The 25286-nt window shown below is 47.9% G+C and overlaps 1 protein-coding gene across 13 annotated transcripts in view; it reads left to right on the top strand.

Annotated features, from left to right (window-relative positions):
- Positions 1-25286, top strand: part of pcdh15b (protocadherin-related 15b) — a 1980039-nt gene that overhangs the window by 1559676 nt on the left and 395077 nt on the right. For all 13 annotated transcript variants that reach the window (XM_038773429.1, XM_038773427.1, XM_038773426.1 and 10 more), the window contains one exon: positions 7222-7350. In XM_038773429.1, coding sequence (XP_038629357.1) covers positions 7222-7350 — 129 coding nt within the window. The remainder of the gene's footprint in view (positions 1-7221; positions 7351-25286) is intronic.

Here is a 25286-nt window from a genome sequence, read left to right as displayed (position 1 = left end):
AATTCCTCAGCAATTACAAGATAGACCTTAGAAATATAATAATGGTCCTCTTTCAAGCTCATCTATGTATCTAGTATACCGTGGCAAGTTATTTTTATTGGCAACTGAAAGCTACTACAATTGAGCCACAGTATTGTCATAAGTATTTTGCCAAAAAGCATCATGCCAGGCATGCTGCTTGAAAGCACTCAGCCTAATTAATACATAATTCCCCCAAGCAACTTGTCGATACAGAGAGATATCCTGTAAATTGTACATTGCCACAAGTTTGTGGATGTTGTCATTAGCCTCATGAACTGTGGTGGATTTACTGTTAGTGGGCCCTGTGCTCAGCTTCATTTTTGACACCTAACCGGATCCAACACCACCTCTCCCCAAGGACCAGAAGGCTGAAGCCAAGAAAATTCACAAATGTGTTCATACAATGGGCCGGTTACATTTGTGACCAAGAGTGTCATTCTGAAATGCCCAGATCAGCTTCCCACTCGCTTCCTCACAGTCCTGACTGAAACAACACCAGCCTTTCCACACAAGCTGTTTTTACGTATTCATCTTGCAGACAGTGTCACATATCCTAGCAAATGTTCTAGTTTCAAGCGCACAAGTTTAAACTGAAAATGGGTTTTCCTAGCTGGCTTTGTGCCTCACTTTCCAGTGAAAAGGCATGTTATGTTTCATTTCCTCAACATTTAAGATCAGACCGCTCATTGGTTAAGACTGTTGGCCCCGTGATCTCCAAATTTCCAAATGACCCGTTGGTCATTATCAGCTACTTCCAGCAACTTTTATCATAAGATGAATGATGAAGAAAAAACCTAACTAATGGGCATACCATGAGATTCCTTACCCTAACAAACACTGGGCCAATGATTCAAATCTGGGGCAAAATTCTCCGACCCCCAGCAGGGTCGGAGAATCGCCTGGGGCCGGCGAAAATCCGGCCCCCGCCGTGGCAGAGATTCTCCGCCACCCTAAAAGTGGCGGCAGCGGGAATCACGCCACTCCGATCGGCAAGGCCCCTGCGGTGATTCTCCGGCCCGCGATGGACCGAAGTCCCGCCGCTGGGAGGCCACTCCCACTGCCGAGGTTTGAACCACCTCTGGTGGCAGCGGGATCGGCGGCGCGAGCGGGCCCCCGGGGTCCTGGGGGGGGCGGGGGGCGATCGGACCCCGGGGGGTGCCCCCACGGTGGCCAGGCCTGCGATCGGGGCCCCCCCGCTCAGACTCCGGGCCAGTACCCTGGGTGCACTCTTTCCCTTCCGCGGCCACCACGGCCTCCGCCATGGCGGAAGTGGAAGAGAAACTGACATCGCGCATGTGCCGGTGGTGACATCAGCGGCAGCTGGCCGCTGACGTCACCGCCGGCGCATGCGCGGACCGGCGAAAGCCTTTCGGCCAGCCCCGCTGCCAGGGGCGCCGGTTTTTTGCACCAGTCTTCTGGTGCCAACCGCTCCGGCGCGGGGCTAGCCCCCAAAGGTGTGGAGAATTGCCCAACCCCGGAGTGGTTGGCGCCAATTGGGAGGGCCCAACCCCAGAGTGGTTGCCGCCACTCCCCTACGCCGAGACCCCCCGTCACACCGGGTAGGGGAGAATCCCGCCCCGGTTTTCAATTCTCTCCATTGACTTGCAACCAACTATCACCTCTTTCCCCCAACTTCACCCATCCCGACTGCTGTAATTTCCTGCTGCCCCACAAGCCTCCCAGATATTTGCACTCATTTAAGTCTGACTAGAACATTTGTCTTCTTTATTATGCTTGATTTCAATCGCTACCCAATTAGTGGTGGTGTCTTCCATTGCCTGTCACAGGGCTCTGAAATATCCACCCTCTCAATCTCTCCAACTCTCTGTCTCACTTTCCTCTTTAAAGAGGCTACCTAAAATCTCCCTCTTTGACTAAGGTGTCTAATGTGCTTTGGCATCAAATTCTGCTTTCTAACTCATTAAAGGCACAACATAAACACAAATTATTGTTACAAAAACCGAGAATGCTGAAAAAACTCAACGGGTCTGACAGCAGCTGGAAGGAGAGAAAGATAGTTTACGTTTCAAGTCCATTTGTGTCTTCATTAGAACTAAAAGAGAGGGAAAATGTATGATACATATACTGTAGCTGGGAGAGAGTGCAGCAAGGATGTGACATTTAGGAACAAGAGATAGATGGCCTGGTTTGTGTGGGGCAGGGGAGTGAGGGTTTTTGTTGTTCAGTTTGTTTAGGATTGTTACCATGTTTGCTATATAAGCATAGAAACCCTACAGTACAGAAGGAGGCCATTCGGCACATCGTGACTTCACCGACCCTCTGAAAGAGCACCCTAGCTAGACTTACTTCCTCACTCTATCCGTGTAACTCCACCAAAAATGCACATCTTTGGACACAAAGGGGCAATTTAACTTGGCCAATCCACCAAGCCTGCACATCTTTGGACTGTGGGAGCAAACAGGAGCACCCAGAGGAAACCCACGCAGGCACGGGGCGAATATGCAAACTCAACACAGTTACCGAAGGTCGGAATTGAATCCAGGACCCTGGCACAGTGATGCAACAGTGCTAACCACTGTGCCGGTATGCCAATTTGCTTAATTTTGTATCAAGGTCAACTTATCAATTTTAACACTTCTGTCTATGCATAAAAAGATTTGCTTCTAAGAACGTTTAGACCTCTGTGTAACACAGAAATCAGTGGCAGTAGATAGGAACACAGGAATGTACAAGAGTGGGTAAGATCTTTATGATCCATTGACTGGTCTCAGAACAAAGTCAAATATCGGGGGCTGGATTCTCTGATTTTCAGGTTATGTCCTGACGCCGGTGTGGGAACGGTGGCGTTTTATGACCGAACATTTGGTGCAAAATGGCCACCGATCCTCCATTCGGCTGGGGGCTAGCATGCAGGCAGCATAGAGCACCGGGCTCTAGCTGCCGATACGGCCAGAGAATTGCCGGGTCCGTGGTCGCACGGTCTGCAGTGGCCGCACTGTGCAACATGGCACCAGTCGTGCGCGGACCCGGCTCGCAACTCCCGGACCAACCCCCGAACAGTGCCACCAGCCCCTGCCAAAGACCCCCCTGCCCGCGGATCGACCCTCCCCCAACTGTGGCAGCGCAGAACTGAGTCTGCAGCTGCCATGCCGCAGGGAACTCGATTGGTCGGGGGGCGGAGCATCGGGAGGAGGGCCTCCGATAACGTCCTGAGGCCATCGATACGGCGTGCGGCGTACTCCGAGAGTATGCTGTTTTGGAGGGGGCAGAGCATCGCCAAAACGACGACGCCCCTGATTTTGGCGCAAACTTTGATTCTCCGTCCGTGTGGAGTTTGCACGTTCTCCCCGTGTTTGCATGGGTTTCACCCCACAACCCAAAGATATGCAATGTAGGTGAATTGGCCACACTAAATTGCCCCGTAATTGGAAAAAATGAATTGGGTACACTAAATTTTAAAAACGCAATTTCGGCGTCACCGACCTGAGAATCCCGGCCCAAATCCCTGATATCACACATACCCTTCCATTGTTTTTTTCTCTCTCTAGATATTTAACCAATTTTCTCCTGAATTTGCTGATGCATTCAACTCACAATGCTTCCCTAGGCTGTATATCCCACAGGTTTGCCAACTTCTGGATAAACTGAATCTACACAGTCTTGTCATCCTCCCTGTGGATTTCCAACACTGCATGCTGAATATGAGAAAGGGAATAATGGGAGATGTTTCATGCTTGAATGAGAATTTTTGCAGCCGATGCCTAAATCAAGAATTGTATAAAATAGGACTAATTGGAACATAATTATGTTCATCAACCTAATATGCGTGAAGTGGGTTTACACTTAACTAAAGTAAATATTACTTGTGTTTCTTAGCAAATGGTTGTGCAATAAATAATTGAAACATGAACTAGGAATAAGCATAGTGCATTTTTACAGGCTGTTTTCTCTGGAAAAAGATTGTATGATTTATTTTTAGTTTCATTCACACAATTCTAATTTAAATCAATCTTTCTCTCTTTCCATTCCAGTGAGAATCACACTTGCACAGCGGAATATATAGACAGTGTTTATTTATTACTCTTTGTGGATAAGTGAATAACAGAATTGTTGTTCCTTGGAGATTTTCAGCCTTGCAACATGTTGTTGTTTTTTCACTGAATTTTTTATCACATCCCCATAGTTTATCTTTCATTACATTTACCCCATTGTCTACGTCAACCACGATTGTGATGTCCCCGAACGAGTACAGCATTTTTGACATGTTTATATTTGGGCCTGCAGATTGACCTGTTTATTTTGATGAGCTTGCAGATCCAACTCGAGTATTAACTTAGTGGACGCTATTATCCCAAAAATTGACAGTGTCATCTCTGACGGGAACCTCTGAGATTCTCGCCAGGTGGGCTGGCAGATCCTGGTCTCAGTCTACCGCCATTAGTCACTTTTTTGCAGGGGGGTCATGTTTTGCACCAGCATTGAGAGGGGCGGGGCCTAAACACACCCACAGATCCAGCTTCTCAGAAATCAAAGCTAAGTGACAGCTCCCCTCACATGCACATCGCGATCTCTGGCAATTAAGGGAAACACCCCCAACCCTTAGCCACAAAGGAGAATCCTCCCCTCCCAACACTAAGGCTGGGATTCTCCGGTCGGGCGCCTAAATGCACCCACCACCAGCAGAGAATCGAGACTAGTCGCCACTGGCACTATGAATGAAATTAAATGAAAATCACTTATTGTCACAAGTAGGCTTCAAATGAAGTTACTGTGAAAAGTCCCTAGTCACCACATTCCAGCGCCTGTTCGGGGAGGCTGGTACGGGAATTGAACTGTGCTGCTGGCTTGCCTTGGTCTGCTTTCAAAGCCAGCGATTAAGCCCTGTGATAAACCAATCACTAGAAGTGAGGCTCAAGTGCTAGTCTCTCTCCTTAGCCATGTAAATATATGCATGGTGGAGAGCTTGCAGGATTCTGTTGGAATTCCGTATTGGGCCACCATTCTGAACAGGCGGCTCAATCCCGAGGTCCAGTGGCAGATCCCCCACCCCGGTCGCATGAAGTTGCATCCACCCCACACCACGAGAATAATAGGTCACACCCGCACAACATGAATGCATGAGGGTGACCCAGCCTCCCCCACGGACCTCCACAGCCCCATCAGTCACCCCATCAGAGACCCCCCACTCAAAAGGCCTCTCCATCAGTCAGCCCCATCAGTGACTCCCATCAGGCATGCCCCCATCAGACCCCCAATCAGTCACCCCATCAGACCCTTCCATCAGTCACCTCCATAAGACCCCCCCCCCCCCTCATCTGCACATCAATCCCTTCAGAGACCCCCTTCTAACCCCCATTAGCCAACCATGCCTAAAAGCTGAAGACCAGTCCAGGTAGTACAGTGAAATATCACTACATTTGCACTTATCCTTCCTCATATCTGTTGCTTCAGACAAAACTCTTCTAAGCAGCAGTTGTTACAAGTGTCAAGCATTTCCTCAATTGCCAAGTACACATGAAAAGGCTTCAAATTCCCTAGCAACCTTTGAAATGCAAATCTTCCATTCAATTTCACCAGCAATACATTTCACGAGCCAGCGATTGACATTTTTAATGGTCTAGATGCAGGTGCTTGATGGATTGTTTATATATCTTGCCCTTCATGCTTGAATGCATCTCTATTTGCTTTGATGCTAACCACAATTTTTATTAACACTCTTGCTATGATTGACAGATTCTCTCCACATCACAAGCAGCGAAGTGGTTTATCCTGAGGAAGTTAAACCACTGGACTGCTTTTGATCCATGTGGATCTTCTGATCCCACACTGCCAAAGGGATTTCCCATTGAATCCACCCCAGTCATGGGAATCCCATGGCGGGGATGCGCAGTCGGCAAGATAGGAAAATCCCACTGGCAGAAACAGCCGGAAGATCTCACCCCTAGTTTCAAGGTACAATGCAGGGGAACATACAATGTAATGTGGCTGCTCCATTAGTAAGAACTTGAATGAACAGTGATCATGGAAATATTCTTGTGTGCCTACTAGCTTACCGATGCAGAATTTAAAGGGATACTAAATCAGCACATGAGGGTGAAAGAATTGGAAGAATAGGTTAACAAGATGAAATGAAGTAAGGTGGGAGCAGATTTATGTGGACCTTAAACAGCAGTATAAACCTGTTGCATTCTGAATGGACTCTTTCTCTGGTGCAAAGCTCTATCCAAATTATGTAGCAGCAGCTGCAGCTGTGTGGTCTGAATCCAAAGAAAGATATTAAAATCAAAACAATTGTGTAATTGCAGCATTAATTGTAACAGATCATTGATCCCCAAGTTCCTGATTTCAACTGGGCACTTGGAGGAGGTGCCAAACAGAGTAAACATGCAACAATTTATTAGAAGGAGAAAATAATTATTGGATGAATCACTGTAATCTGCTTTCAATCAAATGTAGAATGGTAATATTCAGGATTGTTCTCGTTGATGAAAAAGGTAGCTGAAATCAGCAAAATCTTTCCTGTGATGCTTCATCTGAAAAATTCTGAATCGCAAACTGTTTTCCAAATTACACTTCTAGTTTGTTCCTTGATGGACTCATCTCAAAAGGCAGCAACAGCAGGTAGATTAACTTAAGAAGCTTATAATCAAATTTATGCAACAAGGGCAAATTGAAAGAGGATTTTATTAGCTTCCAAGATTGCTAAAAATTGTGATTGGCTGAAATAAATAACAGAGAAAGCTATCACTTTTTTTTTAAACTGGTTGTAATGCATTGATATTCTGAGAGCTACTTTGGAATGGTTGATGAACCAGAAAGCAATTAATGTTTTAATAATAAATGTATGTGTATATATTTTTTAAAATTTACAGAATTTATAATGGACATTCGTTCAAACAGCCCTAAGTAATCTGACCTTGAAATAATTCACTAAAGGGCTTGATTAATTATATCGAAATTATTTTTGCTTGTGACTATGCTGAGAAGTATTTGCAGATTTCTAAATGTGCATTATAAATGGCTTCACAAGTCACTCTGATACTGATACCAGTTTTGCCTTGCAAACTGCTCCAAGAAAATAATTCTTGCACATCGTCTCCAGAATTAATTACAAATTATTGTCCTAATTTCTCATTAAGATGTAGCAGGATGCATAAACTGTTTCCAAAATATATGTGTGTACCTTCAAAGGGTGATATCCAGAATGAGCATTGTTGAACCTAGATGTTCTTTCCTTAGACTTCCACTACAACTGTCAACATCGTGGTTACTGATGTGAATGACAATGATCCAACTTTTGATGCCATCTTTCTTAAGAACTTTACTGTATTGGAGGAGGAAGCAAATATCTATGTGGGTCAAGTCAGGGTAAGATAATTTGAACTGTTTTTGGATAAAATGTGCAGGCTGTAAAATATTGAAAAGATTCGAACATATGGGCCCATGACTTCTGCAGAATGGCAATCTCCTGTGGATTGCCATTCTCGATGGATTTACCCATGTTGGGATTACAAAGCTCTGGACTCGCTCAACCTTCCTTACTCAGGTTGGGTGAGACAGGAGCAGTGCAAGACCCTAACTGCATCGGCATTAGGCTCGGCGGATCAGGGATGGGGTGGTTTGATGGGTTCCTGTGGGGCCATGTGTGTGTGGGAGGGGTCGCATGCAAGGCTGGGTCTGGGTGTTTAAATTGTTATTCTGGTGTTGGAAGTAAGTTTTTTCCTCCAACTCTTTCAGAGTAACTATCAAGCTGAAACTGGCAGAATTTAGTGATTTAAATGACTTCTGTTGGTTGGTTCCCAGCCCAGCGCAATTATCCAGAGGAAGTTAGCACTTTTGGGCAATTGCCAGGTAAACCCTTGTGTGGGAACTTCATAGAGGGATTCCCCAGCATATCATTGGGGTACCCTCTAAATGTGACACTGGGGAACCAGGAAGTTTTGGGCCCATGTTTCCAATGGTTGTTCCATGTGAACTTCGAATTGCATTGTATTTTCTAAATAAAGCTTTTGGTACTTTTTTGCCTTAGTTCTTGGCTTTCTAAAGATCAAAGGTAGTATTAGAGATTGAAGCAGTTTGAAATTAATGTTTGAAATAAATCTAGTACCGTCTGTAACCTACAGCAGGTTGAAATTTCAATGTATGGCATTTATTATGTAGTTAACACAATTGCATATTTTATTCCTGCTTGCTGTTGAAACACATTTTATTGTTTTAAAATATTAAACAAAGAGCATTTAATTGAAGCACATTAACCAATGCATCACAAATATTCTGCTGTACTGTGGAATTTCAACCAACAAGGGAATTTAGATAAGATTCATTGAGCTAACACAGCAAACCAAAGTATTTTGAAACATGGCAAATAAGCTCTGCAAAGATTAATTCAGTCGGCATGCTTTCTGATTAATTTCTTATTGCCTTGGGCATTTTGCCATATTCAAACCAATAAATAAATAAAGCAAGTATCATAATGCTGAGAAAGTATTTCATCATCAACAATGTACCTTTCCACTTCAAGCCATCTTTGCCATTGAACTATTTTTCTTCAAGTTCTACCTAGTTTACAATGGCATGCCAAATCTATATTCGACAAAGACCAATGTCACACTGGCAGATAATCCATTACTGCAGCTAATTCAGAGTGCAACACTTGATCTCCATTCATCCGCTGTATGCCTCCTCACATTCTGCACTCAGTTCTGCACTCATTATGAATAGTAAGAATGATGGTTGTGTTTTGGAACAAGTGTTCTGTTAAGCAGCATAATATATATTACGTGCTACCGTTTGCTCTTTTCAATGTTTTAGATTTACATCAAATATAGCATTTTGAGTAGCGAGTAGAATGTACTTTGTCTCAGTTTACCCACTATCTAATTATTGGAGAGCAAACTGTAGGTGATGTAAAATTAAGCTGATGTGAGACTATCTTCTTGAAATGTTCCCATATCCCCTGCCAAATGCTGAACTAATTCTGGGCCAACTGATCTTATTTGTTCAATTCTTTTATTTTAAAATGTGGATTATGGAAAATAGTGTCATCACGGTGTCAATATTGGGATCATTTTATATTCTTTTAGAGTTCCGTGCCATGAATTTTGTACAAACCTTTCCCCTTTTGGGAATTGTTGGTGAGGAGTGGTCAACTGGCTCCCCTGATTTTCATCTCCTCATTTGACTGCAACAGGTTATTTTTGTATTTGAAAAGGATATTTTTGCCAATTTGGTGATTGTTTAACTGATTACATGCTATGGTCAGAAAACAACAGGTTTTTTTGAGTTTTAACAAAGAGGTTCGCTTTATTATACTTAAACTGATCGAAGTAAAATAATAAGTAAAAATAAGTTCTGACTTTCTTTCTCTCTCACACACACATTATAAAGTGGGGAACGATAGGTTGATCAAATTAGTGTGCAGAAAATGTAAAAGGAATATACACTCCTTAGTTTGCAGGCATCAGGCTGAATTCGGTACTCCCAAAGCTTATGCTTTAAAAGGTGTAGATGGCCAATTTGGTTGTTCTTCTGGAGACTGTAGTGCTGGGTAGAGTTATTTTAAGAAGGCTCTGCTTGTAGCAGGCCTGGATGATCACGGTTAGCAGACAGGGTGCAAAGCTTGCAAAGAAGGGACGGAGTTGGGGGGGGGGGGGGGTGCAGGAGGGACCCCCACTTAGGTTTCTTTCTCTTCTCAGCTGCTTGTCCTCAATTTTGCAGAGAAAAAAAGTGATTACAATTACAAATGGTTGGCTTGCCATGTGACTTCCACCCACCAGCCGCAGAGGGAATCCAAATAAGATCATTGTCAGTCTTGTTTCTAAGGGTAACTTGATTAGATCATGTCTGGGAATCTTTGTTTGCTAGGATCCTGTTCTCCAATTGATGAGGCTAAATGGTTTGTCTCCAACAGTTGAATACATTGGGTAATTGTCTTATTGCCTTAACAATAGGATAGGGGATTATGGATCCTTCACATTCACTTGTGTTCATTGTTTTTATGGCGGAAAGGGTGGACAGCATTTTCGCCAAAAATGGCGAAGTGTCATTTCCGGCGGAAAAACCAGTCTGAATCCTGTCGGCTGTTCCAGCGTGATGCCAGGTTGGCGGTGTCGGGGGTAGTACCACGGCACTGCCCAACACTGCCCTGACCACCTCGGGACTCTAATGACCTCCAAGTTCCCCTGGCATGGTCATGTCTGGTCTCCATCGATGGCAACCAGTCGTGATTCCAGCCGGCCTCACACTGCGCCAACGGGAGCGGAGAGTACCAGGTGCTGGGAGACTTGGGCATGAAACGGACTGACCATTTTTAAATGCTAACTTAAATATGCTAATCATGTCCAGCTGGAGATGTAACCAGATTGCATCCAGTGCTGTGGGTGAGGAGCATCATGCTCTATTCGTCGGCCAGCGCGAAACCCACTGAGGGACTCTCCGGCTATTCCCTGAGAATAATAGGGTGTGCACTGGGAACAGCACGGGCAGAGAATCGTTTCTGCTGTCTCCATTCCAAAGGAGTGCAATGTGGTATGTATTGGAATGAAAACTGGGCTAGCCTACTTTTGTGAGGGCCATGAAGAATCCAGCATGAGTTTGTCAAGTCAAAAGAAATAACTTTATTTACAATTACATATATACAACAGCAGTAGTACTTCAAAACTACTTTCTGCTTGAGCTGGTTCCACACTGGCCAGCTCTATTTATGCAGGTGACTCTGCTAATGATTTCTCCGCCCTCCTCAGTGGGGGAGCTCATACTCGCTAAGGATTGTGGACCCTCAATAGTCCTCAGCCAATAGTAATCAGGCAGATTATAATATCCCCCCCACCAAAGTCCGATGAATCCACCGAAGACCCTGGCCAAGGAGGGTGTCGGACTCGTTTTGCCACAGGCTGGACACCATTAGGACGAGGTGCTGGATCGGGCGGCGTATAATGAGAAGGCGAACGGCATTTCCGCGAGGAACGGCATAACGGTTGTACATCCACGGGCCGTGGGATCGAGGAATCCCCCTTGGAGGCGTCCTGAGTCTCCATCTCGTTGTTGGAGTCCAAAAGCTCTGCCATCTCGCCGTCTATATCTCCATGTGCAGGCTTTGAGTGCAGCGCCAGAGGAGGATCGTGAAGATAAACCTCCACTGTGTCAGGTCTCTGCGGCTGTAGAAGTGAACTCTGGGGGCGGGGCATTTGTGGAAGAAGCAGCCTTCTGGACCGAACGTGGTCAACATGCTTGCATTGGAGACGACCCTGGGCTTGCACCTGGTAAGGGATAGGGCCCGTTCGTCGAAAGATAATGCCAGGGACCCACTGGGCACCACCAGCAAAATTTCAAACGAACACTGGGTCACCGGGTGCAAACTGCCAAATCGACCAATGCCGAGAAAGGCCACGCCCCTGCTATTCTTGAGTACGGCGTACTTTTGCGCCAATTACCAGTAAAACCATCTAAGGCGGGTGTGAAGTCTCCAGTCCATTAGGGGTTCCACGATAGCTACCCCAGTCATTGCATGACGAATGGTCCTATACGAAAACAAGAAATGAGCCAGTCTAATGTCCATAGACCAGGAAGACTGCTTCTTCAGTCTGCACTGCGTGCTCCGCCAACCCGTTGGAAGCTGGGTGCGGATATGGCGTATGCTGTTCATCTTCATGAACCTCGCAAACTCCTCACTTGTGAAAGGAGTGCCATTGTCCGTGACGAGCACCTCAGGGAGGCCATGCATGCTGAAAGACAAACTCATCTTCTGAATCGTTGCACAGGATGTTGTGGCAGCCATCTTATGCACCTCAGCCATTTAGATTGAGCATCGATTAAGAAACTGAACATGGATTCTTGAACAGGGCCGACGTAATCCGCATGCAAGCGCGCCCAAGGCTGCCATGGCCATTCTCAGTGATGTAGGGGTACAGCCGGCGGAAGCTTCTGATGATCCTGGCAGTTTTGGGCCACTGTCGGCATCGAAGCCTGGCCACCAGACGAAACTCCTGGCCAATATTTTCATTTTGGTCATGTGTGGATGCCCATTTGGGCAAGTCCTTTAGTATCAGCTCCTGTCCTTTTCTGGGATGACCACACTCGTCTCACACAAGAGGATACCATCTTTCACGCTACATTCTGACAGCTTGGAGGAAAGTTCCCGCAACTCGCCTGGGAGTTGTCTATGCTGCCCACCATACAGGACTTTGTGCTAAACCTTTGATAGGACTGGCTCCATCTGAGTCCACTCATGGATCTGTGATGCCGGGACAGGCAAGCAGTCCATAAAACTTAGGGTTGCAACCATCTCCCCTGTCGTGGGGGTTGACATGGGGCCGGCCGACAAAGGCAAAAACTGGGTCCCTGGTTTATGCTCTGGAGAATACTTGTAGGCAGTGAGCAACAAAGCCCAGCGCTGGAGTCGTGCAGAAGGAATGGGTGGAATTGGCTTATCCTCTCAGAAAAGTCCAAGCAGAGGCTTATGATCAGTCACGATAGTGAAGTGGCGACCATAAACATACTGGTGGAAGTGTTTCACCGCAAAGACCACCGCCAGGTCCCCCTTATCAATTTGCGCATACTTGTTTTCTGTTGCAGACCGACACTGACATGGTTCCTCATCCATCGGTTCTAGAGAAGACTTCCTTTGGGGAAGAATGTTGATCCAGATGCCACCCCGCCCAAGGTACATCAGGGGTGCGGGGAGGTGCTTTTGGACGGAAGGGGTTGCGCCCCAAGGCATGCACCTTCATTCCCTGTAGCTCCTGCACTCCCTGTTCTGAGCTCTCTCAGGACAACACTATCTGAATGGCCCGTTGAAAAGTCAATGTCGGCTTGACTAAGAACTTCCTATGGATAGCTTTGTTGTTAGTAACTTCACGATCGCATAACAGTTCTGACAAAGTCTCACCATAGTCACAGTACTCCGCAATCCTGCGTAGCTTGGATAAACACTCAGCAAGGGATTCTCCTGGGGTCCTCTCTGCGATTTTAAACAGGCAACGTTGGACTATCATGGACAGGGTTGGGTTAAAATGTTGCCCCACCAAGGTCACAAGTTCATCAAACGTCCTGATGTCAGGCGCAGCTATGTATGTATGGCTCCTAATCACTGCAAACGTATGTGGACCACAGGCGGTGAGCAAAATGACCACATAGTGCTTATTTTCAGTGATATTATTTGTCCGGAAGTAGAAACACATCCGTTGTGTGTACATGTTCCAACTTTCCAGCGCAGCATCAAAGGCATCCAAACTTCCATAAAGAGGCATGACACAACAGAGAAAAAAACTTCCAACCAGTATCCAACAAAATTCCAGCGAGGTGGCTTCAGCAGCATAGACAGCTACCCACTTTAACCCTCGTCGCCAGTTTTGTCAGGGTCATGAAGAATACAGCACGAGTTTGTAGAGCCAAAAGAAATCACTTTATTTAATTACATGTGTGCAATGATTTCTCTGCCCTCCTCATTGGGGGAGCTCATACGCACTAAGGATCATGGAGAGAAGACACATGGGCTGTGGGGGCTCTCAATTCCATTCCTGAGAGACTACTACAGGTTTTTGACTACTACAGGTTTTTGAATACTATAGGTTTTTTTACATCAGATAGAGAGAGAGCGGGGCAAGACATTCTGCTGGTAAGGCCTGTCCTGGGTTCAGCCTGAGACTGCCTCCCTTTCTGCTTGTTTGATGGACTACTGCTGCTGACTCTTGGAGGAAGGAGGAGAGAAGTGTGGTGGCTGGTTCATCTGAATGCCTTGTTGCAGGAGAGAGGGGAAGTCAGTTGCTCTGCTCCCGGTGAGGAATGGTGGTGGCTCGAATCAACTGCAACATGCTGGAGGTTTGGAGGACTGATTTACCATCTGATACGGCTTTTGTTTGGACTGCTGACTGTTTACCGTTCCTATGTTTGGAAGCTGTATGTTGTTCCAGCCTGGACCAGGGGCTGGCTGGAGCAGGTGACTGGATGTTGGGATTGCAGGAGGACGGTGGTGGCTCAACTCAACTGGACACCTTGGAGGCTGTAATGACATATCCTTGAAGGCTGTTGGCTGCTTCCATGTAATAATGACTGTGTCTGGTTCAAGTTTGGAAGGCCATGTTAATGGCTGGTGTCTTTGTACTGTTGTATATTGTTGTTTAATGTTTGCTAATATGCTTGTTATCGTATTGGTGCTGTTTTGTGTCTACTGTCTGGGCTGGTGTCTTCACTATGTTTCTGCCCATTTTTTTGTGTTTTCTTTTGGTGGACGCCATTGATACTGGTGGGGGTGGTGATATTTCCTCTCCTTTTTCCGAGGGAGGCACTGCCTTGGCAGCTGGTGATATTATTCTTGTCTTAGAAATGCTCTGTACGGTTTGCTTTATGATGTGCCGGGGTTATTCCGGGCTGAATTATGCTCCTCTTGTGAGGTGTGGACTGTTCTTTCTCTATCTTCTCCGCTGTGCTCCATGTTGGAGTGGCCTATTCTGGTGGGTTGGCTGGCGTGCCTTTCTGCTGATTGTAGGTCAGGGAGGGTGGGAGGGGCTTTGGGTGGGGGGGGTGGGGGGGGGGGGGGGGGGGGGGGAAGGTGGTAAATGTGTTCTGGGATGCCCTGTGTTTGGTGTCCTTGTACTGTTTTCTATATTTTGATAATGTTATTAAACTAAAATACACCCTCAATAGTCCTCAGCCAATAGTAATCAGGCAGGTTATAACACCGTCTTTGATCTGTGTGTTTTCAAAAGCCTTTTTATAAGGTCAATTTAGGTTTCCAATTTGACATAAAGCACGTTTTCATGACAGAATTCAATCCTGAATTTCCAATATGCGGATCTTGTGTTTGGGTGATGAAAATAAAATTTATCACTTTTGTGAGTGAACTCAGCACAACTAGTAATGAGAAACCGAGCTGGATAAAATCAGTTTCCGATAAAGTGCCACAATTCATGCTGTTACGTTGATGTAACAAGTTCAGGTAAAAATACAGAGTTTGCCCAATTTTACATCGGACAGATGGCAGAAAATTGCATTTTAATCTGTTAAATATGAGTTCCAGAATTCCTTGGCTGCAATCCCTGTGCAGACCGCGTTTGACATGTTTGTGGGAGAGGCTACCATGGCCTTCATTTTCTGCCTTGTACTCACCAACAGTGAGACTTCTGCTGTAAATTGAACATCTTGAAAATGAAAATAATAATCCAGTACTATGATATGGAAATTGCTGAGTGATTGCAGCTTCTTAGCCCATAGTTTGATACCTTGATTAAATTAGTGACCGTTGAAATTAGTGTTCTTCTTCAAGGAATCATAGATTCATTGAATTTACAGTGCAGAAGGAGACCATTCGGCCCATTGAGTCTGTACGGTCCTTGAAAAGAGCATCCTACTTAAGCCCATACCTCCAACCTAACCTTTTTGGACAATTAAGGGGCAATTGAGCATGGTCAATCCACCTAACCTGCACATCAAACCCCACCTGTAGGCCCTGCCCACACGCATGCCGCCAAGCATGACGCCCATCCCCCCCACAACCTGGTGCCAAGCTGCTGGTGGAATATCGTAAATTGAACTTCATGAGCCTGGTGGGTAGTGTCAAGGTAGATATGTTGAGTTGGGATAGCCTCCCCCTGTTACTGGCAGGCGGTACAAAATGAGTATCTTGCCACGGTTTTTATTTTAATTTCAGTGCCTACCGGTCTTTTTGCCAAAAGCCTTTTTTGTGGGTAGAATGGTTGATTTTGTCATTTATCTGGGCAGGTAAATAGCAAGGATTCGGAAGATGGTGCATCAGGGAGGATGGCAGTCAGGGGGCCAGTCTGGCCCTTCCAAATCTGTAGTATTATTTTTTTTTAAAAAGATTTTAAAAATTCATTTCCGGCATTTGGGCGTCACTGATTAGGCCAGCATATATTGCCCATTCCTAGTTGCCCTTCAGAAGGTGGTGGTGAGTTGCCTTCTTGAACCGCTGCAGTCTTTCAGGTGTAGGTGCACCCACTGTGCTGGTAAGGAAGGAGTTCCAGGATTTTGTTCCAGCGACAGTGAAGGAATGGCGATATATTTCCAAGTCAGGGTCGTGAATGACTTGGACGGGAACCTCCAGGTGGTGGGGCTCCCAGGTATTTGCTACAGTTTTCCTTCCAGGTGGTAGTGGTCGTGAGTTTGGAAGGCGCTGTCGAAGGAACCTTGGTGAGTTACTGCCGTACAACTTGTAGATGGTACCCAAGGCTGCCACTGTTCGTCGGTGGTGGAGGGTTTGAATGTTAGTGGAAGGAGGAGCAATCAAGCGGGCTGCATTGTCCTGGATGGTGTCGAGCGTCTTGAGTGTTATTGGAGCTGCACTCATCCAAGTAGTGGAGAGTACTCCATTCCACTCCTGACTTGTGCCTTGTAGAATGTTGACAGGCTTTGGGGGTCAGGAGATGAGTTACTCGCCGTATGATTCCTTGCCTTTGACCTTCCCTGGTAGTCAAAGTATTAATGTGGCTATTCCTGTTCAGTTTCTGATCAATGGTAACCCCCATAAAGTTGATTGTGGGGATTCAGCAATGGTAATGCCATTGAATGTCAAGGGGCGATGATTAGATCCTCTGTTGCAGGAGATGGTCATTGCCTGGCACTTGTGTGGCGCGAATGTAACTTGCCACTTGTCAGTCCAAGTCTGGATATTGCCCAGGTCTTGCTGCATATGTACACGGACTGCTTCATTGTCTTTGGGGTCGCGAATGGTGCTGAACATTGTGCAGTTATCCTCAAACATCCCCACCTTATGATGTAAGGGAGGGCATTGATGAAACAGCTGAAGATGGTTGGGCCTGAGGAACTCCCGCAGTGATGTACTGGAGCTGAGATGATTGACCTCCACTCACTACAACCATCTTCCTTTGTGCCAGGTATGACTCCAACTAGTGGAGAGTTTTTCCCCTGATTCCCACTGATTCCTGTTTAGTTAGGGATCCTTGATGCCAAAGGGAGTCACTCTCACCTCACCTCTGGCATCAGCCCTTTTGTCCATGTTTGAACCAAGGCTGTAATGAGGTCAGGAACTGAGTGACCCTGGCGGAACCAAAACTGAGCATCCATGAGCAGGTTATTGCTGAGTAAATGCTGCTTGATAGCACTGTTGATTACTCCTTCCATAATTTTGCTGATGATGGAGAGTAGACTGATTGGGCGGTAATTGGCTGGGTTGGATTTGTTCTGTTTCTTGTCTAAAGGGCACACCTGGGCAACTTTCTACCTTGCCGGGTAGATGCCAGTGTGGTAGCTGAAACAGCTTAGCTAGGGGTGCAGCAAGTTCTGAAGCACAAGTTTCAGCACTAATGCCGGAATATTATCAGGATACATAGCCTTTGCAGTATCCAGAACTACAGAACTTAGATCTAGTGCGTTGGTAGTAAAATCGCTGAGCTCTGTCTATTACTTGCTGTTTATGCTGTTTGGCATGCAAGTAGTTCTGTGTTGTAGGTTTACCAGGTCGACACCTTAATTTTCGGTGTGCCTAGTGTTGCTCCTGGCATGATGCCCTGCACTCTACATTGAACCAGGGTTGATCCCCTGACTTGATGGTGATGGTAGAGTGGGGGATATATCGGGCCATGAGGTTGCAGATTGCAGTTCAATACAATTCTGCAGCTGTTGATGGCCCAGAGAACCTCATGGATGCCCAGACTTGAGTTGCTAGATCTGTTTGAAGTCTATCCCATTTAGCACAGTGGTCGTGCTACACAACACAATGGAGGGTATGCTCAATGTGAAGGAGGGACTATGTCTTCACAAGGACTGTGCGATGGTCACTTCTACCAATACTGTCACGGACAAATGCATCTGCAGCAGGCAGATTGGTGAGGATGAAGTCAAGTATGTCTTTCCCTCTTGTTGGTTCCTTCACCACCTGCTGCAGTCCCAGCTATGCCCTTTAAGGCTCTGCCAGTTAATTCTGTGGTAGTACTACCGAGCCACTCTTGATGATGAACATTGAAGTCCCCCACCCAGAGCATATTTTGTGCTCTTTCCACCCTCAGTACTTCCTCACAGTGGTTTCAACATGGAGGAGTGCTGATTCATCAGCTGATGGTGGCCATCAAGTGGTAATCAACAGGAGGTTTCCTTATTTAACCTGAAGCCATGAGACTTCATGGAGTCCAAAGTCGATGTTGAGGACTCCCCAGGGCAACTCTCTCCTGACTGTATACCACTGTGCCGCCACCTTTGCTCGGTCTGTCCTGCCAGTGAGACAGGATATACACAGGAATAGTAATTGTGCTGTCAGGAATATTGTCTGAAAAGTATGATCTGTGAGTATGACCATGTCAGGCTATTGCTTGACTGGTCTGCAAGACACCCTCCCAACTTTGGCACAAGCCCTCAGATGTTAGTAAGGAGGACTTTTCAGGATCGACAGGACTGAGTTTGCCGTTGTCGTTTCCGGTGCCTGGGTCAAAGTTGGGTGGTCTGTCTGGTTTCATTTCTTTTTTGTGTTTTTGTAGTGGTTGAATACAACTGATGGCTTGCTTGGCCATTTCAGAGGGCATTTATGATTCAACCACATTGCAGTTTGTCTGGAGTCACATGTAGGCCAGACCAGGTGAGGATGGCAGATTTCCTTCCCTAAAGGACATTAGTGAACCAGTTGGATTTTTACGACAACCAACAATAGTTTCATGCACATCATTCCCGTACCAGCCTCCCCGGACAGGCGCCGGAATGTGGCGACTAGGGGCTTTTCACAGTAACTTCATTGAAGCCTACTCGTGACAATAAGCAATTTTCATTTTCATTTCATTTTCATTAGACTTTTAATTCCAGATATTTTACTGAGTTTAAATTCCACCACCTGCCGTGGTGGGATTCAAACCCGAGTTCCCAGATCATTATCCTGGGTCTCTGGATTAGTAATCCAATGGCAATACCACTATGTCACCTCCTTGTGCGACAAACACTGAGAAGGTGAGGTGTTGGAAGAGTGAGCCGGAGGCTAAGTGGGTGAGGATGGAGGCAGGCTCTTGGGGTTGTGGGCGCCAGCCATTCCCATTTGCCATCTCGGATGGTCTGGTTGTGGAGGCCACATTGAAGATATGGAGGCAATTTCAGCAGTACTTTAGGTTGGGGTGGGGGGTAGTTTATGGGAAAGAAGGACGTCTAGAAGGGCGGTTTGCAAGTTTGCACAAGTTGACAGGGAAGTTTGGGATTCCACAGGGCAGGGTGGGGGGTGGGGGTGGGTGGTGGAGTCTGTAGTTCTGCCGCATCTAGCCGTGAATGATGGTGGACTATTAAACAACTCACTGGAGGAGGAGGCTTCACAAATTTCCCCATCCTCAGTGATGGAGGAGCCCAGCACATATGTGCAAAGGACAAGGCTGAGGCATTCGCAACAATTTTCAGCCAGAGGTGCCGAGTGGATTGATCCAACTCGGTCTCCTAATGGAGACTTGGGACTTGGCGAGGAATGTTTTCCCGACTTTAATGGCACCACCCTCCTTGTGGTTGGAGGACATGCTGTCAATGTTCGAGAGGGGCGTCATCTTGGGCAATTTATGGGAGACTTTTGGTGGAGGATAGGGCGTCTTTGGAGGGGTTGAGGCCAAGTGGGAAGAGGAGCTGGGGCTGGTGCTGGAGGAGTTGTGGTGTAAAGTGTTGCAGAGGGTGAATGCCTCAACCTCGTTGTGAGATTAAGGTTGATACAGCTAAAGATGGTACACAGTGAGCGCCTGACAAGGTTGAGGGTGAACCGATTGTTTGAGGGGGGTGGAGGACATTTGTGAGTGGTGTGGGAGAGGCCATGTACATATGTTCTAGTCCGGCCCGAAGATTTTCAACACCATGTCGACAATCCTGCATGTAGAGGAAGGGCTATGGCTGATCGGCGTAGAGGGAAGGGGACGGCCTCTCGGGTTCGGTTGGTCACATGGAACGTGAGGGGGCTGAATGGTCCGGTGAAACGATCCTGGGTCTTGGCTCACTTGAGGGGGCTGGGAGCAGATGTGGCTATGCTCCAGGAGACGCACCTCAGGGTTACGGATCAGGTGAGGCTAAGAAAGAGTTGGGTGGGACAGGTGTTTCACTCGGGGCTTGATGCAAAGAACCGTGGGGTGGCAATTTTGGTGGGTAAGAGCATGTCGTTCGTCGCGTCCAAAGTGGTGGCGGATAGTGCAGGTAGATATGTGATGGTGAGTGGGAGACTTCAGGGGGAGCGGGTGGTCTTGGTTAATGTTTATGCCCCCAACTGAGATGATGCGGGCTTCATGCGGCGTTTGCTGGGCCTGATCCCGGACCTGGAGACAGGGAGACTGATTCTGGGTGGGGACTTTAACACGGTGCTGGATCCGGCTCTGGACCGCTCGAAGTCTAGGACGGGCAGGATGCCGGCAGCGGCCTCGGTGCTGAGGGGGTTCATGGATTAGATGGGAGGGGTGGACCCTTGGAGGTTTTTGAAGCCGGGGGTAGGGAGTTCTCCTTTTTCTCCCATGTTCATAAGGCATACTCCCGGATTGACTTTTTCGTGCTTAGCAGGGCGCTGACCCCGAGAGTGGTGGGGGCAGAGTATTCAGCGATAGCCATTTCTGATCATGCTCCACATTTGGTGGACCTGGAGCTGGGGGAGGGGAAGGATCAACGCCCACTGTGGAGGTTGGATGTGGGGCTTTTGGCAGAGGAGGAAGTGTGCGGTCGGATCCGTAGGGGTATCGATGGGTATCTGGAAACCAATGACAACGGGGAGGTGCAGGTTGGGATGGTTTGGGAAGCGCTAAAGGCAGTAGTTAGAGGGGAGCTGATCTCTATTCGGGCGCACAGGGAGAGGGGGGAGAGGGTCGAGAGGGAGAGGCTGGTGGAGGAGATGGTCAGGGTGGATAGGAGATATGCAGACACCCCGGAGGAGGGGCTTCTGAGGGAGCGGCGCCGTCTCCAAGCGGAGTTTGGCATTTTAACCACCCGTAAGGCGGAGGTGCAGTGGAGGAGGGCACAGGGGGCGGTGTATGAGTACGGGGAGAAGGCAAGCCAGATGTTGGCTCACCAGCTCCGGAAGCGGGAGGCAGCTAGAGAAATTGGGGGAGCCACGGATGCAGGTGGGAACTTAGTGCGGGGTGGAAAGGACATCAATGGGGTGTTCAGATCCTTTTATGAGGGGCTATATCGGGCGGTACCCCCCCCCCGGGGAAGCAGGCGGGTTGGACCTCTTTTTGGATAAGCTGGAGTTCCCAAGAGTAGGGGACGAGCGGGTGGAGGGTTTGGGGGCCCCAATTGAGCTGGAGGAGCTGGTGGAGGCATTGGGAAGCATGCAGACAGGGAAAGCGCCGGGGCCTGACGGGTTCCCGGTGGAATTTTATAAGAAATTTTCAGATTTGCTGGGCCCGCTGCTGGTGAGGACCCTGAATGAGGCCAGGGAGGGGGGGGGGTGCTTTGCCCCCGACGATGTCCAGGGCAATTAGCTCTTTGCTCCTCAAGCGGGACAAGGACCCCCTTCAGTGTGGGTCTTATAGGCCGATCTCGCTCCTTAACGTAGATGTCAAGTTGTTGGCAAAGGTGCTATCCAGGAGGGTGGAGGATGTGGTCCCGACGGTGATTCATGAGGACCAAACGGGGTTTGTAAAGGGGAGACAATTGAATGCCAACGTGTGGAGGCTCCTGAATGTTATGATGATGGCGCCGGTGCGAATGTGGTGACGAATGGGAGGAGAAGAGCGGACTTTCGGCTTTCCAGAGGAAATTGTGTTAGCAATTGAGCCCCTGGCCATGACGCTGAGGGACTCGAAGAGTTGGAGGGGGATTGTGCCGGGGGGGGGGGGGGGGGGGGGGGGGGGGGGGGGAGGAGAACCGGTTGTCGCTGTATGCAGATGATCTGCTGCTGTATGTCGCGGACCCGGAGAAGGGGATGCCAGAGGTGCTGAGGATACTTGAGTTTGGGGACTTTTCAGGATATAAGCTAAATGTGGGGAAAAGCGAGCTGTTTGTCCTGCACCCGGGGGGTCAGGAGAGGGAGATAGGGGAACTCCCATTGAGGAGGGCTGCGGGGAGCTTTAGGTATCTTGGGGTCCACGTGGCTAGGACCTGGGGAGCTATGCATAGGCTTAACTTTTCGAGGCTGGTGGGGCAGATGGAGGAGGAGTTCAGGAGATGGGATGCTCTTCCGCTCTCGTTGGTGGGCAGGGTCCAGTATGTTAAAATGACGGTGCTCCCGAGGTTTTTGTTTCTTTTCCAGTGCCTCCCCATGTTGATCCCGAAGGCTTTTTTTAGAAGGGTGAATAAGTCGATTCTGGGGTTTGTGTGGGCGGGGAAGGCCCCGAGAGTAAGGAGGGTATTTTTGGAGCAAAGAAGGAAGGTTCGGGGCCTGGCCCTGCCCAATCTGTGTGGATATTATTGGGCGGCGAACGTGCCGATGATTCGCAGGTGGGTGACGGAAGGGGAGGGTGACGCATGGAAGAGGCTGGAGGTGGCATCCTGTGCGGGTACGAATCTGGAGGCCTTGGTGACGGCCCCACTTCCACTCCCCCCGGCAAAGTACTCCACGAGTCCGGTGGTGGTTGCGTCCCTCAAAATCTGGGGACAGTGGAGGCGGCATAGGGGGGAAGTGAAGGCCTCAGTTTGGGCCCCGATACGGGCAATCACCGTTTTGCACCAGGGAGAACGGGTGGGGGATTTGGGAGTTGGCACAGGGCAGGCATCAGACAGTTTGGGGACCTCTTCTTGGATGGGAAGTTCGCGACTCTGGAGGAGCTGGTGGGGAAGTGGAACCTCCCCCCTGTGAACGCTTTAAAGTATATGCAGGTTAGGGACTTTGTTAAGAGGCAGGTGGAGGAGTTTCCGCAGCTGCCGCCAAGGCGGGGTGCAGGACAGGGTGCTTTCGGGGACGTGGGTCGGGGAAGGGAAGATTGTGGCTATCTACCAATTGATGCAGGAGGAGGAGGAGGCCTCAGTAGATGAGCTCAAAGCGAAATAGGAGGAAGAGCTCGGGGAAGAGATTGAGGATGGGACATGGTCGGACGCCCTGGAGGGGGTGAATTCTTCCTCCTCTTGCGCACGGCTCAGCCTAATTCAGCTGAAGGTGCTGCACAGGGCTCACATGACGGGGCAACGATGAGCTGATTTTTCGGAGGGGAAGACAGGTGTGGGAGGTGTTTGGGTGGCCCGGCAAACCACACCCATATGTTTTGGGCATGTCCGGCCCTGGAGGGGTTTTGGAAGGGTGTGGCGGGGATTTTGTCGGAAGTGGTTGGGTCTAGGGTCAGGCCGGGCTGGGGGCTCGCGATCTTTGGGGTAGCTTCGGAGCCGGGAGTGCAGGAGGCGAGAGAGGCCGGCATTCTGGCCTTTGCGTCTCTAGTAGCCCGGCGCAAGATTCTGTTACAGTGGAGGGATACGCGGCCCCCGAGTTCGGAGATCTGGGTCAACGACATGGCTGGGTTCATTAAGTTGGAGAGGATGAAATTTGCCCTGAGGGGGTCGGTACAGGGGTTCTTTCGGCGGTGACAGCGCTCTCTCGATTTCCTGGCGAAGGGGTAGAGAGTGGTCGGTCTCACGTTTGGTGATGGTTGTGGGGTGTGTTATGTTATTTTCTTCTTTCTTGTATTGCTATTTGTTATTATTTATTTTGGGGGGGGAGAGTTCTTTTCTTGTTTTGTTTTGGCGTAGTAACACGCCTTGTTTGTTTTAAATTGCGGGGAGAAAATGTGTTATTGTTATTAGAAAACTTGAATAAAAATTATTATTTTTTTAAAAATCCTGCATGTAGACTTGGAGCCGAGTCCCGTGGGGGCCATATTTGGGGTGTCAGACTTGCCGGAGCTATAGACGGTCGCAGGGCAGATATTCTCGCCTTCAGCTTGCTGATTGCTCGCAGGCACGTCCTATTGGGGTTGAGATCAGCTTCTTCACCCTGCCCCTTAGTGTGGCTGGGGATCTAATGCAGTTCCTGTATTTGGAGTATGGCTGGGGATCTAATGCAGTTCCTGTATTTGGAGTACGGCTGGGGATCTAATGCAGTTCCTGTATTTGGAGAAGGTTATGTTCATTTTGGAGAGGGGGGGGGGTAGGCGCGAGTGAGGAGTTCCACAAGAGATGGGGTCTGCTTTTATTACACTTTGAAGAGTTTGTTACTGTCAGTTGCCAGGGGGTGTGCGCGGGGAAGGCGGGGCGGTTGCATTTGTTTTGAGTTACTGCAGATTTGGAGGTGGGAGTGGGGGTTTGGGGGGATTTTTTGTTGTTTTATTTTGTTGTGCTGTATATTTAAAATGTTAAAATGTCAAAAACAGTAGAAAAATAATTTTTTTAAAAGTCTTCTGATCCCATTTTCCAACACTTGGCCACAGCTTTGTGTGCATTGCAAGTGCACTTCTTAAATGTTATGAGATTCTCTGCCTTAACCTTTCAGGCTGTGATTTTCAGACTCCCACCACCCTCTAGGTGAAAAGGGCAGCACTGTAGCACAGTGGTTAGCACTGTTGCTTCACAACGCCAGAGACTGAAAGGGACTGGTTTAGCTCACTGAGCTAAATCGCTGGTTTTTAAAGCAGACCAAGCAGGCCAGCAGCATGGTTCGATTCCCGTACCAGCCTCCCCAGACAGGCGCCGGAATATGGCGACTAGGGGCTTTTCACAGTAACTTCATTGAAGCCTACTCGTGACAATAAGTGATTTTCATTTCATTTTTTCATTTCAGAGACCTGGGTTCGATTTCTGGCTTGGATAATTGTCTGTGCGAAGTCTGCAAGTTTTTTTCTGTGTTTACGTAGGTTTCCTCCGGGTGCTCCAGTTTCCTCCCACAGTCCAAAGATGTACAGGTTAGGTGAATTGGCCATGCTAAACTGCCCTTCATGTCCAAAACGGTGAGGTAGGGTAACTGGGTTACGGGGATAGGGTGGAGGTGTGGACTTAGGTTGGGTGCTCTTTCCAAGGGCTGGTGCAGACTTGATGGGCCAAATGGCCTCCTTCTTCACTGTAAATTCTATGACTCTATGATTCTATTAAAGGTTTTTCCTCATATCCCCTGTCAACCTCTTATCTTAAGTCCATGCCCCCTGGTCATTGGCCCCTGCACCAAAGGATAAAGTTTATTCCTGTCTACTCCATATGACCCTCATAATTTTATACATCTCAATCATGTCCTCGCTCAATCTCCCCTGCTCCAAAGAAAACAACTCCAGCCTATCCAATCTCTCTTCATAGCTAAAACTCAGCATCCTGGTAAATCTCCTCTGCACCCTTTCCAACGCTATCTAATACCTTCTATAATATGGATTCCAGAACTGCACATAATAAGTTTTATACAGTTCCAGCATAACCACCCTGCTCTTTAACTCTATGGGCGGAATTCAGGAATGAGAGGCTGACGAAACACTGAAAAACTGTTGCAA

This window comes from Scyliorhinus canicula, chromosome 16 (genome assembly GCF_902713615.1).
Source record: "Scyliorhinus canicula chromosome 16, sScyCan1.1, whole genome shotgun sequence".
Taxonomy (NCBI): domain Eukaryota; kingdom Metazoa; phylum Chordata; class Chondrichthyes; order Carcharhiniformes; family Scyliorhinidae; genus Scyliorhinus; species Scyliorhinus canicula.
This window is presented reverse-complemented; position numbering and strand designations above follow the sequence as displayed.